The sequence below is a fragment of the Larus michahellis genome, chromosome 5, assembly GCF_964199755.1.
Source record: "Larus michahellis chromosome 5, bLarMic1.1, whole genome shotgun sequence".
In the NCBI taxonomy this organism is placed as follows: Eukaryota; Metazoa; Chordata; class Aves; order Charadriiformes; family Laridae; genus Larus; species Larus michahellis.
In genome coordinates this window covers 77,714,124-77,733,413 of record NC_133900.1, presented here as the reverse complement: position 1 = coordinate 77,733,413, position 19,290 = coordinate 77,714,124, and the positions used below count along the sequence as shown (strand labels likewise).

At 36.5% G+C, this 19,290-nt stretch overlaps 1 protein-coding gene across 1 annotated transcript in view; it reads right to left on the bottom strand.

The window, feature by feature from the left end:
- Nucleotides 1-19,290, bottom strand: part of TUSC3 (tumor suppressor candidate 3) — a 132,460-nt gene that overhangs the window by 2,515 nt on the left and 110,655 nt on the right. Inside the window, exons 8-9 of the mRNA XM_074588149.1 lie at nt 9,795-9,869; nt 7,363-7,453 (exon numbers count right to left, since the gene is read on the bottom strand). Coding sequence (XP_074444250.1) covers nt 7,363-7,453; nt 9,795-9,869 — 166 coding nt within the window. The remainder of the gene's footprint in view (nt 1-7,362; nt 7,454-9,794; nt 9,870-19,290) is intronic.

Below are 19,290 nucleotides of genomic sequence, written 5' to 3'. Positions count from 1 at the left end.
ATGTATAGGACAGAAAGAACAGAGAGGAGAGGAGAGGAATACTGGAAATTAAAAAGTGTGGGGGAAAGAGTGTGAAGGGCTGAAGATTACAACAACCAGGCTGGTAGCATTGACAGGCTCAGGAGCGGGAGAAGACTGAATGATAGAACGGTAGGAAATATAAATACGGCAGTGTTTTGGTTAAATATGCTACTACCATATCCGTTGTTCCTTTCTTTCTGTCTGCAGCAAACTCAATCTTTAGCAGCTAAGAGACGTGATATGGAATATAATGTAAACACTGAAAGTTATCTGGAAGTTATAAAACAAGTTTAAGAGGCTACATACACAAAGAAGGAGAAAGCCTAGGGCGGAAAACCACAAAAAGCCAAAACACCATAAAAAAATCATAAACCAGAGAGCAGCCAAAAAGAAGGGGGTGGGGGGGAAGGGTTTCTGAAAAATCTAGAATAACAAATTGGACAACATCAGCTGGGGTAGGTCTGCAAAAAGAAAGAAGAAACCCATGTCCCTTTATGCAAAGTAGGGGAAAGCAGAACAGGAAAGGATGGCCAAACTGTGCCCTTCCAGCCAGTAAGTAACTGGAAACAGATAGAATAGGCAGGAGTAAATGGTAAACTAAGACTTACAGGAAAGCCATAAAAGCAAAAAGAGGCATGATTAATGGCGGCAATCACAGCAGGAAGGTCCTGCTCATAGAAGAGCATGTAAACTGTTTGCCACAGGAAAAAGCACACCCTTTGTAAGAGATCTGCTACGGGGCCAGACACCTGGAATTCAGATCTCCTGTTCTTTTAAGGATGAAGGACTAGAAACCAGCCCTGAACGTGGAGGCTTCGAATAGAGAGGAATTTGGAGGCCTGTGGAAATTCATGAATTCAGTGTGCTGTTGGAGCGGACAGACGGAGCTGTTTTGCTTTCCATTTCAACGGGCAGCTTCCTTCTGAAGAATGCGGTGTCCAACCCATTAAGAGTAGTAGCATAGAAAATGCTACACGTAAGACGCTTTGTTTTGACAGCTGTGTATTATTGCTTTCCTGTCTTTTAAAATAATCCTGATTTCTGCCATTTTGAAAAAGGAGCCTATTTTGCTGACCTCTACAGACCTGAAGGTGAATCTTGGTGTTTAACAGAAGTAGATTTACCAGTTCATAAACTTTAGGTGGATCAGTTTAATTATGCATGAAGTCAACATAAAACAGCTGAACACTCGTTAGTAGTGCTCACATTTATTAATAAATTTAATTTAATACGTCTGTAAACACTATTTGTTCTACATACTAATATTTTACCAGTATATTTCCAAGAAATAACTATTCCATTTTATTCACTCACATTTAATTTCAATTGATGAATATTATACGGGATTTCTTTACTGAAACTAATTTAATTACAATGAGGGTAGACGTTTCTTATATGGTGTATATAGTGAATGCAAGGAATTTTCAAGCTCTGGGGCATCTTGCAATTTGTCTGTTCTTGTTGCATTGACCGTTTTTCTCTAAGCAATGAATGAATACTTCATGTCTGACTTAACATTTATGGGGTTTTTTGATGAAAATAAAGCATCTTTTATTTATCCTGCTTTCCTGCAGCTTAGTTCATTTTCTCTGCTAGTCAATACAGAATACGTATTTTTCCATTCTGCCAATACATAGTTCTGAAGGCTGATTATTTTTTATGCTTTAACTAAAAACTCTTCACATTACTCTTTTCAATAATACCCAAATACAATGGCCATAAAGGATAATGAAACACTCAACTGCAGGTACAAAAAAAATCTTTTAAAAGCTACTTAATGCACGCCAGTTAATGAAACCTTATATGAAAACTTTGAATTTGCAGGTGTTCGTATCATTTAAATTCAGATTAAAACAACAGCAAATGCACACTTGAAAGGACAATTGGAAGTGTCAATGATAATGAAACGGTGCTAAAAGTTTCATCCAGAAAACAAAGGAGAAAAGAGAACACAGAGCAATTAATAAGTTTCAGCCAAAGTTAAAAAAAAAATAAAATTGAGAAATGTTTTTAAATGTCAGTAAAGAGTGGATAGGACTTTTGCTGTCTGTCCTCTTAAAAAAACCAGTGTTACAAATATTGATGTTCCTAAAATTCCCAGTAAAACACTACTGTGCTAGTGTACTGATGTCTTCTGCTTTGTTCTTACCATCCTTCCTCATTCTTTTTAATTCTCTGTGCTTTTTGTATGGAAAGTGCCTAAAGTGAGGTTTCCAGAGAACCTACAAGCTCTTTCCTGACCAGCAAAACTAACTCAAGAGTTCGTGATTTTGGCTTATAGTTAAGAATGGTCTCTCTGTCATTCCCATGTGTATTAGTTGAGAGTGCTGATATAGTGAAATTTTATTGCTCAATCACTGACTGTCTGATATTTAATATATCACTCATTCACTTTAAATACTGAGGTGAGAAGGCTTCCAAAAAATATTCTCTTGGATATATCAACACTCTTGTCTTATCCAGAAAGCATTATAAAGGGGAAAATGTTCAACAGTGGAAAATAAAATTATTGCATTATCTTTCAACAGTTAATGAGAGCAATTAAAACGAAAGCTTTAGCAAAATGAAAAATTTCATCTAGCTCCCATAAAAAAGGTGGATTAGTACAGGCATGAATAAGCCCTGCCATGGTAAAAATGGCTCTAGCAGAGAGATTTGTTACATGCTAACTCATCCATCACAATTGTGTTCGCTCAGTAAGTAACCTTCATGATGACCTCCATTTTGCATCACCTCTCCCATTCCAACACTTTATTTTATACGGGTATTTCATCAGGATATTAATTAAACCATTTTTTCCCCCAACCCTAGCCTTCAAGAAGAAAATTCTGTGGACAGAAGAATCAAAAACTTAATTGGAAAATATCTGAAGTGGATGAAAAAAATGTAAACAAAATGTTACTCCCCCTTCCTACATACATGCCCTCTAAAGAGCACACTCTTACCTAGCGCTCCTCTGGACACTCTTCTGTTTGTCACAGAAATTAACAATGACAATGGCACTACCAGGGTCAAAGAAATAACAGCCTTCCCAGCACTTTTGTTTATGCACATTAGAAAAGGAAATAACAGTTTTTCGCCAGTTTTTGGCTTCTGCTTCATGTCTATCCACCTCTGTTTTGATTTATTTTCACTACATGGAGGTCACTGGAGAGAAAGAGGATGCACAGCAGGTTGTGTTACTGTTTCAGTTTTCATCGGTGCATGCTGCTTCGTAGAGGACTTATTTGGTTGTTCAGTGCCAGAGAACAGAAATAATTTAGTATATTTGAATTTATTTTTTTTTTAAGTAGGACAGTGAAGTTGATGCTTGAGCTCGTGCATATAACATTAAAACAATTTCAGTTTTATTTAACTGTTGCTGTAGGCATGCCAACATAAATATTCTTTCTTTTTTTCTGATAGATTATTAGTATGCATTGCTGTTAGTATTGTTAAAGGCAAAGCTTTACTAGCCCGAGGACAATTTATCACATAAAGACTGATAGTTTCAAGGTGAAATCTACAACCAGAGAAAGTAAAAACACAGACATATTTCACATCTTAAGATATATCTACTCTGGGGGCTATTGATGGGACACAGAACTCCTAGGAAGATCCTAACGAATTCAGACAAAAAGATTAACGTATATCGGCATATATGACTGAACTTAAGATGCAGGATATTAAATTAAAGGCAGAAAGAGAAAATAACAGAGTCCTCCTTAGTTCTCCTTAGTGTTCTGCACGTTCACTTCATTAAATTCATAAGAACTATACACCTAAACCAAAAAAGGCTTCTCTTAAGAAACGCTATGGCACAGTCATGAAGATTAGACGGTTGAGATCACTGAAGTGCCAAAGAATCCATAGTACATTTATTTACAATAATGCAACAGAAAATGGGGTCAGAGCTACCCGAGAGACCAAGAGAAACCGGAAAGATTCAACACTGGAAAGGACAAGATAAGTAAATTACACATTTGGGAAACCAGCAAATGCAACTTGATAATGGCAAAACAAAAGGATCAGTTCTAGTGACCGTTTCCAGTAATTCTGCATTGAGTGAGGATTTAAGATAGAATGATTAACTTATTCCCATGAAAACACGAAGAATCTAAGACAGTCCAGGTAAGCCTGTAAGATCTTGCTTAATGCTGCAGGAGCAGTAACATTACAAAAACCCCAAAGAAAACTGCCTAACACTTAGCCAGCTATTAAATGTTTCTCATGTACTTATGCATCCATAGGGTTCATTCTTTTATGAATTTACTTGATGGGTGTTGTTAATTAGTAAGTTGTGATATTGAGTCTACTTAGCTCCTTAAGACAGAATTTGGTTTACGGATCTAATAACTCCCTGTTGTGGTTGTCCTCAAACCAGGACACTCCTTCACAGTAACAACATGATGCAGCACTATCTCATTTTAACAGGATTGTGATGAATCATTCTTTTCAGCACTATCCTGGATTTCTTTTATGTCTTTCTTCACTAGCTTTAGCTACTAACAGGTGCACTTTTTTCCCATATGCATTGCATATCAAACTAAATTTCTTGAACTTAAACTTTTAATAGAATTTAAGATACTTCTTTTCCCCCTCCCTCCCCACCCCTTGGTTCTTGATGTCCTTATTCTTAGCTTGGGTACTAACCAAGGAGTACAAATATACTTAGGGCTCCAACTTCTGCTAGATATTCCAAAGAAAAGATGTCTGATATTTCACTAAATACCTGTTCAATTGTGGGGGGAAAATCCCATAAAATCCATGCCACCCAAAATTTACAGCAAACATATTAGCAAGAAAAGAGGGAAACCCCCTACATTACTTAAATTAAGATTCTTAAAGCTTACAATACAGCCAGATATGTAGTAGACCTCAGCAATTAGGTCTGCAATAACATCAATGGTATTGTGTAGGCATGACAACTCACAGAGCAGAGTCATACTCACAAGGCACTGTTTAACCTCAGACATCCAAAGTATCATACAGCTGTCAGAGAACCCTAGTACAAACATCCACAAAAGCCATGCAAGGTCTGGAAATTGGCACAGTCATGTAAGCCTGTTGTTAACAGGTGATAAGAACATTCCTAAGATGAAAGAACTAAAAATGAAACTGGTACAACCGTCGGGTTTTCTTGAGTAGCTGTTAAATTGCACGGCAAGAAACACAAGAACAACAACAGCTTTTTTGATATTAGTAAACTCGTTACGAGAAGATGCAAGTGAGCTCAGACCATGGGTTGACGGTCTTTGGCAGTGCTACTCAAGTGAGCTTATGAGCTGCAGATCACGTTCATAATTCCTTCTTCTTTTAAGTTTAAGACTTAAGCACTTAATGGGAAGTAAGAATACTTCACACTTAGGAAAATGGGGTCCTGCCTTTCACCCCAAGTCAGTTGAGCTAGAAGGTAGACAGACTCCAGAGAGGATGCTGAGAGGCTGTACAGAGTATCCCAGGTGGCAAACTAATAACTCCATACTGATGAAATCTTGCAGTACGATACTATTGGGCCCTTTACAGACCTCTTTCCTTAGCAGAAATGAGTAAAAAGCAGGAGCACGCCTTCTGTGCATATTGCAAGGGGAAGAGTTTCCTTGGCTTGAGCATGATGTTATTAAATGCTAAAACTGATCTGAGGTGATCTAAACTAAATGCCAATTAATCTGCGGACCAAGCTCAGTAAAAAAGAAAACAGTTCTAAAGTCCTGCAGCAAAAACTAATAGAAAAATTTTATGTATTAGTTCAAATGTTAGCTCTAAGTTGGCTTCGCAAGGCTGAGTCCTCACTAGTGGAACATAACTCAGAATATAAAGCTGGCTGCTGCGCTAATCACAAGACCTAGTCATAGAAATCAGCACTAAGAAATATCTGAGAAAAACTGTAGAAGTATTCCTCACGTGACCCATGAAGAGTGGCTGTAAAAACAATAGAACTGTTAACATTAATAGATACAGTTCTTTTGTTCTCTACTTACTTCAAAATGTAACTTTCTGAATCTGTTGTAATAATAGTTTCCCTTCGGTATGTATTAGTTGACATTTCATCATGCCAGATCTTTCAGAAAACGTTACTGTATCTACATTGCAACACACACGTCATCCACTTACTCTCCCATACTATTCTGTGAAGGATTAGTCTACTGGTTTATAGAAACCCATTTCACTGGAAATAAGGAAAATCTCAACTTTCACATGCACTGTGGCCAACTAGAGGGGGGAAAACAGCACTTGTGCATATTATCTCTATTGTAAAGCCTAGCATAGCATGTTAAGACTATGTCAACTGTATACATATATATTTATGTGTATATATATCTCTCCACAGGAAAAAAAAAGTTAAAAAGGAGCACAGGCTGAAGCAATAGGAAGAACAGCATAGTTTCAAATAGGATCAAAAGTCAATGGAACAAAATTGCTAATACCGGAGAACAGAACAATAGGAAAAGGACTCTTCCTCATTAAAAGTATTTAGCCTTCCTACAAAACAAAGCTTTGGGAGAGAAAAATCAACAGGTCTCTGTTTTGTTCCACAAACTTGATGACTCGGGAAATGTCACTGTATTGCTTTTACCTCAGTAGCCCGGTCCATCATTAGCACTGAAGATCTACTGAATTGCACTTTTCCCATTCCTCTAGTTAGACTTTTTCATTTCTATCTGAAAATGGTACCAGGATCACAAGAAAATGCTATGGGCCATCTGTTCCTGACAGGCTACTAATATATATATATATAAAAGATCAGCAAGAAGATGGGAATCAGAAGTCTAGACTGCCTCTTGTAGGTGACCTCCCAGCTGAAAGCATCTACCTACAAAAGGCAAGAACTCTATTTTCTTTAATATTTTCCTAACTTTTCTGCTTGTCAGACAAATTTTAATGGTTTAATTGACAGCTGTACATATAATTACTAAAGACTATAACCTTTTCTTTCCTCTCTGGTGTGGCTGACAAGAGAAGAGGGTACTGTTAGTGATAAATCATAGCTTAGCACTGGACACTAGTTTGGTGGTTTTGTGCCTTGTCTTATGTACCTCTTAGTTATAAAGACACACAAATAAATATCTAATAAAGGTTTATAAATTCAAGCACATATTTTCTTTTGCATTTTTCATGGGGCACTGCGTATGCCACACGTCTGTGCTCAAACCCGTTTAACTCGTCTGCATTAACAGTCACGTTAACAGCATTAGATTTCCAGCCCTTTTTGGTTTGCTTCAATTAATGACCATTCTTCCTGCTTCCTCCCGCTCTCATAGACTTCAGTGGTAAAAATTAAAGATTGTTTACCTGAAAGCTATTCTTAAACTTATACAAAGCTGTTAAAATCTAGAAGATGAGAACTTAGTGAGAGCTTACCTGTACGGGTAGCCATGGTATTTGGAGCGGAATATCGACAACAGGAAGCTGAAGAAAAAGACCACCAGACCCAGGCCTACCAGACATATTACTAGAAAGAAAATAACTTCGTTTATTAGCACATAAAAGATTTAAAACTGGAATCTCTACAAACAATATTCTTTATGTCAATCATTTATGGAAAATTTTGACATAGTTAAATACAAAAATGTTACTGCCTTGACTACTGATGCCCACTATCTTCTGACAGGATTTCAAACACATATGGAAATAATATTTATGGTAATTAAGAAAAAAATAACTTGTCAGTGGGAATGTGTTTTCAGGAAAAAAGAGCAGCAATTTGCAACTCAAATGTATGTGGATGCAAACACCTTACTGCTGATAATGGATTTCATAACCTTGTAAATTATACATATCAAGCAATGTAATTTCAGGTATTTACTTATTCTTTTTGGAAAACAAATTACATTTAGAAAAATATCCCTTGACTAACGGAATCGTGTTGTCTCTAGCCAACCATCTAAGGCTGACGTAACAGCAAAGGCAGTTTAGCAATTACTTTATCTAGTTTTTCATGGCTAAAACATTTCGCTGTTTTAAGTTCCAAGGCCAGTAGCCAAATCACTTTTTACACTGAACTTGACAGCAATATCTTTAGGTTTTGAACACAAATAATAATGATGCAGACCTTCTGAGAGCATCCAGATGCAAGCGCTTTGAGCCTTTTCAGGCAAAGAATGAATTAGCAAAGTAAATGCTTAAATTAGCAAATAAAATTTGGAACACCAGTTGTCGCCCTGTGTAATAATAGCATAAAATCTTTTTGATCATGATAGCTCACTCAATTGCATGTAAATAAATAAAAATAAAAGGTAACACACTACAAGCTGATGCATATAATTGAGATGCAGCTCATCTACATGAGAGAATGTTTTGGTCCTAGTGAACTACTTTGATTTTAAAAGCTTGTCTTCTTATACTATTCATACTTTAGCCAAACCTTTGCTATTTAATTGCAATATTCAGGCTTCAAAAGTGTGCTGGCTTTGAGCAAAGGATGAGCAACCATGAAGCCAGGCAAACTGACAATGTCGCATTTTTTCATTAAAACCGACCATGTGGAAACCGACATATGTCAACTGAAATACAAAATTTCTGCAGTTATTTTGAGAAAACTTGCCACGTGCAAATCTTATAAACACACTTCATTATAAAGAAATCACCACGCACAAATATGCTTTCAAAGCATGGATGAATAAATTGCGAAGCAAGTGCAAGGCAGGTACATGGAAAGCATTCACATAATGGCCACAAGCAGAAGAGAGTCTGAAGCTGTACTGCAGCCCACTGGTATTTCGCTGTGTCCATCTCCATGGACATGATCTCAATCACAATCTAAGATCATATTCCAATTAAATTCATGTCACTGTCTCTTTCAAATCAGTATTAAAGCTACATACTGTAAAAAATATTCAGAATTAAATTATACATCTACAGCTCATCGAAGGAGACCCTCAGTAGAGATCTCTAGCCAACATTCAACTTGCTGTTATGAAGAATTATAGAATGATTTTATAGAAAACAGTTGGCCAGCCCTAACTGCAACACTGTTATTATATAGGAGAAGCTGAAGAACTGATGTAGAAAGAAAGGGGAAGCCACGTAAGAAGTCTGTTATCTTTCAAAGGTCTTCAATGCCTTATAAGAAAAAGTGGCAGGGGATAGGAAAAAAACATACAAAAGATACAAAGGCAGATGGGCATATTTGTTTCAACCTATGTCATACTCCGTAAAAGTTTGTTCGGCATAACAGGAAGTTTAAACCTGGACAAAATACTTTCATATTGTGTGTTTATGCAACTCATTGCATAAAATCTTGCAAATATTCTGAACGACAACAACCTTCAGAAATGCGTACATCTTGCACTTTAGGCTAAGAATCTTTAAACATTACAGATTAGGATATGTTCTGTGCTACATCTACTGGGCTTTCACCTTCCTCTGGAGACATGATGCTGGCAAAGTCTATCAAGTAAAAGAATTTTCACACTCCTTCGGATGTTGTCATCTTAAATGCCTCAATGAATTTTGAAAACAATGTTTTGAAACTCTTATTCTTTATGTCACTGACTTTCAACATAATTCAAGAGCCAAAAAGCATTTATGCAGTATTACGCAGTGACGCAGTGGAGATACTGTGTCAAGCTGTACCTCGGCTGAGTATGCTTAAAATATTTTTTTACTCTTACAACTTCATGTGAATGCAGTTTTATCAACAGAATTTTTATACTCTCCTCTTCTGCACCTTAAAAAAGGTAAAGATTGGTTTAAGGTAGAGACCTTCTGAACACTTAATCAGATACGCATTTGTCATTTCTCAATGTCTTCTAATTGTCTCAATATTGTCTTAGTTGTACTAAGTAACTTACTTCTCCTTTTTCCAACGTCCCCTTTGGAGGTAGCAGCTTCATTCAGGAGTACCATTCCCATGGTGATAGCAGCATCTGTATCGCCATTGTCAAGGAAAACAGCAGATGCGTGGATACCTCAGAATGCCACAAAGGTACATCTACAGACTAAAGCTTTCAAGTTGATAAAATGAAAGAAAGTGTTTATACATAAAACTGCGCATCGCAATCTGTACTGTACCAACATACATCTGGCAAAAATGTGCAGTAAGATTTTTCTTTGTGCATTCTAGATAAAAAAGGAAAGAAGGCTCAAAAAGCTTTAAGGGACAAGTCGTCAAGTTGGACACACAAATTTTGGACAGTTATGGAAATAGCTATTCCCCAATATCTTACAATATTCTGTATATTGGTAGTAAAGGATTACAAAAATGAAAACTATAAGAACTAGAAATCACGTAGTGGTATTGCACACAATTCATTGGTTATTTGATGCGAACTGAAGCAATTGCACTGCTTTATCTTCCTTTGCTTTTAGATAAGACATTAGCTCCCTCTTTAGTGTCATATTGCTTAACAGTTTAGCAGAGAAACATCTCAGAGGCAAAGTCCTCCATCACTTTCAGTGTTTTGTTGTCTCATTATAACTGTTACAAATGTGAACAAGTACATAATGATAAAACAATTTAACTAATTTAGCAAGATCTTAAACCATTCACTTAATTGTTTATTTGAAACTGTATAAACAAAAAGGAACGGTTACCACTGTGCACAACATCTGTTCTGGAGAGGAGGCTGAACGCCTTACTGAAGCAGGAGTGCATCACGGGAGCTATATCTCACAACTTCAGGAAACACCAACTTCACCAGAGCTAGCTGATTCTTGAATAAGGTTGGATTTTTAAGCATTACTTACCCCATGGCCAGGTAGCAGGATGACTACAAACTTTAAGAATGAGAAGATGTTTCTCTTTACGCACACAGATAATGCACAGGAGATACTTCAAAACATGCTACACCCATAAACAACATCTGCATCCTGTAACATTATACTTGCACTAATCCTATCAACATTCATGTTAACATTTTTCATGTTAGAAATGTTGAAAATTAGACCAAAATCCTCAAAGACATCCAAAATTTCAGTTATACACTTTGAATTAAGCTGAGCCTGAGCAAAAGGATTTAGACGTGTCAACACTAACATCATCACACTTCATCAGAGATTAGCAGCCTGATTCAGATTTGGGACTTCCAAATTTCATACACACAGAATGAGAAAAGTCAAATGAAGAATAACAGGATTAACAAAAGCAAACGATGGTGAACGGAGGCAGATGCCCACCTCACCCAGTAGGCGACATCAAGGAAATATAAATTTTAACACCACCTCTTTGATACACACATCTACCTACAGTCCTAATTAGACACTCATTAGAAAGACACTAGTAACCCAAAGGACTTTCTCACATGTGCCCACAAGGTATAAAGCATAGGGTCATTCTTATGAATAAATGGTTGTACTCAAGTTTTCCAGAACCTTATTACTGGACTTGACAAAATCTTAAAAAAAAATTTTCACAAAATATTGGAAAAAAACCCCAACCCTGGAATCCATGAGACTATGCAAATTGGAAGGGAAGGCAAAAATCACTGTCTAAAAGTTCTGCCTGTTGACATTCAGATTAAAGAGCATAAGAGACTGGAAATCTCTTGTGCTACTAAACTACTTTAACTGAATCATGGCAAAAAAACCCAGCCCCAAGCTGTGAGGGTAACTCACCACAATCTCTCGGGGAAATGCTACTTTTTGCAGAGGTTTTGGACTGCTTTGTAAATGGAATTTATTTGCTTGATTATCTCATGCAATATTGCACATAATGTGGTCCTTTGCTATTTCCCTTACCGGGTTCCTTCTGAGAGAGAAACAAACCAACCAACCACACACTAAAAAGCCATTTGGCAGACAACCATTCTGTAACTTAGTTCCGATTTTCTTACCAGACCATGAGTTCAATTCACTTTTCTTACCATCAGGAAGATCAGTCTCACAAAAGTAACCGTTTGCTCCACAACTGAGAGTTTTAGATTTGTAACCAGCTGAACTGTGCTGATTTTTTTTTCCTCTCTTTCGGAGTCTCACATCATTACCCCTAAAGCTTCCCTCACATTGTCACTACTTTTGCTCCGGTGGTTGCTTTCTAACTTGAGTCCTCATTGTCGCGCTTTCAGCCTCACTGGCTGCATTTTAGCTCCAGTGACGTCAGCTTCATAACTTCACACTCTAACACTGAGCACGTCACTTGCTCCGTGATGTTGAAGTAAAAATTCAGTCTTAACCGAGTTGCGAATTCAAGGCAATCATTAGCTTTTTACCATAGAATATACAGTTCAAGCTATTATTTGTCGCTCCTGTTTCTAACATTGTACGTTACGACTTTACACTGTTCTGATATTCTGCAAAAGAAAGCAACAGTCCTAGCCCTGAAAATAATCTTTTACAGCAACATATTTCTCTAGCAGTGCAGAATTTAAAGTTTTGGCAAGTGGTTACTTCAACAATTTTCCATCTGCAAAAAATGAGATGGCATCAGAAGATGTACTTATTTTCTAATTCCTGCTTATCTCCCTCACTATGAATTATGAAACTACTCTGAAAAGATGAGGGGAATGAGGCACTCAGATAAACTCAGATAAATGGCTAGCAAATGTTTTAAATTCAGATGCTCATGTTTTCTGATAAATGTATCCCTCTGTAGCAATTTTTTTCTGTGTAAATCCAGTTATATGTCTTAAATTTGGAATGATTTCACTTTTACATAGTAAACTTCTGCTCCTTTTCCCAGCTGATACATGCTTTTCACAGAAATTGATAACATATTTTATTTAGTCCGTGCTTTTGAAAAGGGCCTGAATGTTTTGATACCTGAAGAAAAACAGTTTTAAAGTCAGATGAAAACCACGGTGATCATAAAAATTTGTAAGGTTATTCAGAAAACGATGAGCAGTAACAGAGCATAATATTTAGCCCTGCAAAAATCAAGATGCTGATCAGAAGTATTAATAAAAAACGCACTGCTAAGCCCAAAATAGAGAACAAACCAAAAAAGATTGGATCAATAAGGTCCAGAATGATAGATATTTCACAAACTGAAAGTGATTACCAGTAAATTCTGGATACTTTTTTTATTATAAAATAGATATTATTAAATAGAAAATATTATTAAATAGAAAATTTAATGACCGTTAATTCCAGCCAGAAAGTCCAAAAGGAAGAAAACCTGATAGTTCATAAGTTTATTACTGTGATTTATATATAATTTATATCTTTACTTCACAAATTTAGTCCTACATAGCAGTGAGTGGGGAATAAAAAGAGAGAAAATAGGTTGGCAAACACTTCTGTGAACTTTTGGTTTTTTTACTTTTGTGAAAAAAGGTTAGTGGTCTCCCTCATACTCTGCTGCATTTCTGCCAAGAGTGCAAAATCTGGCATTAGCGTTATACACATAAAAAAACAACTACTTTTTAGTTGCAGAGCATGCAGTTCCTTAATAACACACGAGCAAGAAAAAAACGAGGGAACAAAATATGCATCCACCCAAGTCTGTGCCCAGTTAACTGTTAACTCCAATGGGGACAGATTCTCACACAAACTTTTGAAACGTCTGGTTCACTTTATCAGCTGTTGAACATAGAAAAGCACGTGTATTTTTTTGTGAAGGAGTAATATGATCAACAGGAAGATCTACGGTGTTTTGTCTTTCCTTTTTAGGTTTTTTTTTGGCTGAGGGATGATGATTAGAACATAAGAAATTCTTTACTGGACCCTTATGAGTGGACATTTTGCTACCTGAGAGAGATACTTGTCTTAACTTTTTCCTACTAATACTTAAGCCTCTAAAATATCTGCTATAATTTCAGAAACACTGACCACATTGCAGGTTCTTTATCTGAACCATTTCAGGTTGGATTTAACTTTCAATTTGTATTTGAAAAATCTGAGCATAACATGCATTCCAGTCATCCTATTTAGGAAGTATTCTTCAGCTATGTGCGGTTCTTGAAAACAAGGAATTAGCCACTTTTCCCAGCTTGAGGATCTGATTTTTTTATCATAAGTTGAGGAAACTAATCAAGACAAAAAGTATGGTTCTGCAATGAAGTATGCCTCACGGGGGTTTTTTTTCAAGACATTGTTGCTTTGGTTTAGGAAACAATGAGCAATGATTCTAATATTCCATTTATGTTAGTCAATGTGCAATCACTTCTCATTTAGACCATAACCATCCCAGTGGATGACTCCACAGGCCCTGAGGGCTGAGGATGGAGGCACATCTGAGATACCAATCACTGTGTGTCTCGTCTCAGTGAAGAAAGATGACTCCTAACTCCAAAGTCACAAAAGTGGAGCACAGTCTGAAAATGATTTATTTGAATATGAATTGAATTGAAGCATGAATTGCACACAATCAAGATGTACTTCAGTATTTTTTAATGGCCTAAATTCCAGTTGTACTGACAATCACAATAACCCTGAACATTCTTTCAGCTTAAAACCTTCTGGTTTCAGCTACACAAAATGGCTTCTCAAGAATTTTAGGAATTGTTACATGAGTCTTGGCATTGGAGTCCCCCTCAACTCCTTGAAATACTCAGTTCACAATGGTGAGGTAGCTGGAAGTTTGCATTTCAACCATATAAACGCCAACCAAACTACACCGCTCTCCTTTTTGATGCTTTTTCATCATTTTAACAGAGCAGAGAACCAATTTGATACTAATACAGAATCTCCTATAGTGAAAAAGTTTCTTTATTATTAACTTGATTAGTTTCAGCTTCAAGTTATGAGACTGTCTTTCAAATCCAGAGATAATCTGATGGAACCATCCCTCTTATGATGCTCTCAGACACGTGCGAAAGGAAAGGCCATACAAAAGCTTGAGGAGAAGACGACGACTCTGGAATCCATTTTAATTCAACTGCAACAAAGTAGCGTAAAGATACCTGACAAAGTTGGTGCTAAATCACTAATCAAACATTCAGGGCTTTTCAGCCCAATTTACATCCTAAATATTCATATTGGTGTCACCTTTTAGGATGACCTAAAAAAAAACCAACAAAAAACTGGGGAGATGATTTTTACATTTCTTATTTATGACCTTTTGGCGTTTTAGAGTTAGTCTCGTGCATCTCACAAATTCGCATATGTGGTTTGCCGCTGTACCAAATAAATATTTTTTTCTAACCTTATTTCTGTTTTATAATTTGATTCTAACATTTTCTTGCTCAGAGACATACAAATTGCAGAAGTACACACCTCTCCAGAACAGGCGGATGTATAACAGTACTGTGGTTTCCTTAATATTAAGCATAACAGAGATTAAAATGATTGAACAAATTTTCCTTAATAGCTTCATTTCTTAACTTTTAAACACAGATACAATGCCTAGAACAAACTATATTTGAGCTATTTATAAGTATTTATGACGCTGTGTCATTTTCTCTCGCTATTCTAACACTTTATTCCAAACACCTACCTTATTTTCAAGCACTTTATTTCAAACACTAGACTGGTTTGAGTATGTTGTCTCATCTGTTTGTTCGCACACACGTGATGCTTCAGCATGCACACACACCATCTCTCGCTTTCTCTAAGCCCCTATAAATCTTTTTAACAACATCACACTTTTTTTTTCTATACCGTAAATCATTGTCAACATGACTCTAGGCTGGCATTATACTTTCCTTCATTATTAAAGATCTGTGCAGTATCTTAATAAACACAATTTATTCTTAGCTGAATGCACTTGAGGACTATTCAATGCAGTAAAAGCTGTCTGTGGATCCAAAAGGTAAAACGTTTAACTTTGGACTACGTTTCTGCATCTTTTAGCCACTGAAACACGTATGTTTCTTAACAATTGAAACAGCCATTATGATTATTAATTGATGCCTAAAGAAACCCTTAAAAATGCTGTTGTCTTCAGCCCACCGTCAGTGAATGCCTCTTGGTCTGTGGACTAGTAGTCAATATTTTAAAAAAATAAAAATGCGACTGTTGCTTGAGCAGCTGACAGCTAAATTTGCTTTGCAGGGGTCTGCACTTCCATTGGAAAATTTTGGAGCCAGAAATGGGAAATTGTTGAAAATCACTGAGCTAGAGAGCTGGTAATTTCATACAGAGGACACATGCCATATTTGAAGGTAATTCACCAAATCCAGCATCATTCAAGTAGCCGATGAAAGAGAATTGTGTTGTGTGTTGCACTGACAAATGCCCAGCTGTAAGTGTCCCTGTTTATCTCACATGCGTCTAAAAGACTTTAGTATCTTTCTTAAAAGGTCATATTATGAATTATTTTAAGGTCAAGCAGTAAGAGAATGAGGTCATGGAAGGAAATCCCTTGATTTTTTTTAGCTATCATCTCCTTATGCTTTGCTACAATTAGGAGTCAGGCAGCCTCCAGAAGAGCCAGCAGAGCCTACAAGATTAACAGAGAACATTGGCGGTAATGCAAGTAAAGAACAGAAAAGGTACAGTATATTTTTTGCTGATTTGGGCATTGATTTCCATAGTTAATTAAGAAGCATGCTTAAATATGCTATAATTTTGTGCTTTTAGTTCTATCTTTTTCCACTGTGGTGTTCTTCCCTTTTTTCTTATCTGTAAGATCAAGCGTACTAAAACCTTATCTCACCGCTGTAGTTATCGTCATGTCTTCCTTTTACGTAATCTCTGGGGAACACAATTTGATTCCATTATGCATGACTGATAGAGTCTTACTCCCGAGAGCTAAATGAGTATTGTTCTACTGATTTTGCCTCGAAATTTCAGGTTCTTATGCTCAGTGACTTTGCATGAGCCCTACTGACAGACGGAAAGACATCTCCCATTTAACTTCATTCCGTGGTTGAGTTTCCTTACACCAAAGAAGCACTTAATACACTTCATCTAAATTCACTCTGTAGGCCAGGAAATGTCTTTCGTAATAGGTGTCATTTTAATGCCACAGAAAAGTTTGGTCTTTTTCTTGTAACCAATCGGGTTTCTTTTTCCCTCTCAATCAACATCTTATACCCACCTACACAGCTGTCACATTAAACTCTGCCTTGGGAATTCATATTAACAAACTGGAAAGCTGTTTCCATCTTCACTCAGGTGCGTGTATTTTATCAGCATCAAAGGTCACCAAGTTTAATAGTAATAATGAGAAAGATTATCATGTTAATAGTAACTGCTAATTCCTATAATAATGGTTTAGATTCATGTCCTGTACCACAAGTAATTTGCTTAATAACTGAAACTCTTTTGATAATGATAATGAAAATATTTACTGTAGCTTTTAAACTTTGTAGAATAAAGATTTACTGTTACTGCAAAAGTAAAGAAATATGACATACTACCTTCAAATCAGTTTTATTTCTCAGAGGAATGACATAAAAACTTGATGCAAACGGACGCTCATTAGAAACATTGGTTAGTGTTTACCAAAGGGAGAAATGGAAGAATTGAAGAAATCTTTCAACTTGAACACAGCCTCTCCACCCTTAGTGTTCCTTATCTTTCTTGCTGTATCTTCACACCACCCAAAGCCGTATTTCCAGCTCATCACCACATACTCCAAGGACTGTTCAGTTTACAACAGTCAACACACTCTACCTATCTACTCAACTATATTTACTTACAACAGTAATACTGATTGTGCAGTTTACTTCACATTGTTCCTCTTAGAAAATGGCAGCTCTTAATTCCACAGTTATATCTCTCCTGCCTCTCTGTCTTCTTAATACCTCTGTCCTCCCTAACTGTAGTACGTGTCTCTTCACGAATGTTGCACTACCCTGCACTTTTCTTTTTTTTTAATAAGTACCTGATCATTTCTGCTGACTCTGTTTCGGAGGGTGGGGTGGGGGGGAAGTTCTGGAAACCTTATTTCTGGAAAGGGTTGCAAGAGTAGACACCAGCAGCCTGGAACATCTTCTGCATGAGGAAAGAGTAGGATTTTTCAACTTGGACAGGAGAAAAGAAAGAGAAAGCTATATGGCGAATTCTGTAAGAATCCAATATAGAAGGAAAAAGGAAAGGGAAAAAAAAAAAGAGAAATTACTGTTTCCAATGACTTATTAAATAAAGTCACATAATACAGTAATCGTGCAAATTATAGGCTAAAAAACATCATAAAGGAGCATGAAAATTCATTGCCATAGAATATTGTACCATAATAAATTGAAAAAAGGATTAAAAAGAAATAAGAATGTATTAATCGGTGGCTAGGAGCTGTAGTATTCTGTATGCTAGGTCTGGCTCAAAAATCCCTAAAACATTGATTATGGTTGGATGTTTTGTTTTGCACAATCCTTCTCTATTTTTTTAACAGTCACTTATACGCATGGATACAAACTGTGATGATAACTTGAGAAGATGCTAAATTTTATTGTTAAATCATAACGTGCTTAGATATATGCTCTTTTTAGGTGGCAGAATTAGGTATCTAGCCAAAGAGATTGTCTCACCAGGATTACTCATGTGAACAAAGTTATTTGACTGTGTAAATTATGCAGTCCTACAGTCCTCAGAGATATTCAAACTCTTAAGAAGGGAAAACCTTGCATTTCAGGCTACACAATGTCTAGCATGTTGATAGCTCCACATAAGTTACTGCTTTCATATCCATTTAACAGAAAAAGATTGCGGTTTAAATAAAATCTGTTCCATGCTCTTAGTTTAAAAAAATTTTTTTGTGCAGTCTGCCATATTTATTCTATAGCAGTTATACATCCATTTTTGTGATGACTTTCTGATAACTTTTCTTCTTCACAGGGAAGCCCCAATATCGATGTAATTCTACATAACCTCCCAATTATTATGTGGGTAAATTACACCCAGTTGCTTGAAGCAGTGATCATCAGGCTGATGTGGGGATTGATACCATTATATATTACACAAAACTTCCTTCTCGATTGCAAATGATAATAAGGTTCTGTCGCTCCTGGGAAGGAAACCAAAGTTGGTCAACTTCAAAGAAAACTAAAAGCAGATATTTAAAAGACCAGCATGGTTTTATGGATGATTAAACGCAACCTCAAATTAAACTTACACCTAACTGCTATTCAGTATTACTTTTTCTCTGCAAATAAATATTAAAATATTCTCTCCCTGCCAAAAAAAAATTTGTACCTGCCAATCTACGGCTAGGAACGAGCTGTAAAGTAGCATGAATAAAAGCAAACCTCGCCTTTTGTTTTCCTCCTAAGCGATAAAAAAGCTAAAAAATAATGCATCTCATTATTCTACCCCATAGAATGTTCTGTTCCTTTCTGAATTAAAACATCACTGAAGACTCCACTAATTCTACAAGGCTGGCAAAAAAATCCAAAAAGCCAAAACCTTATGACAGACAAGATTGTTATACACAACAGCAGGAGTCACGAACTGCAGCCCGAGAGGTTCAGACTGGACGTTAGGAACAACGTCACTTCTGTAACGGCCCAGAGAGACTACGCAATCCCCATC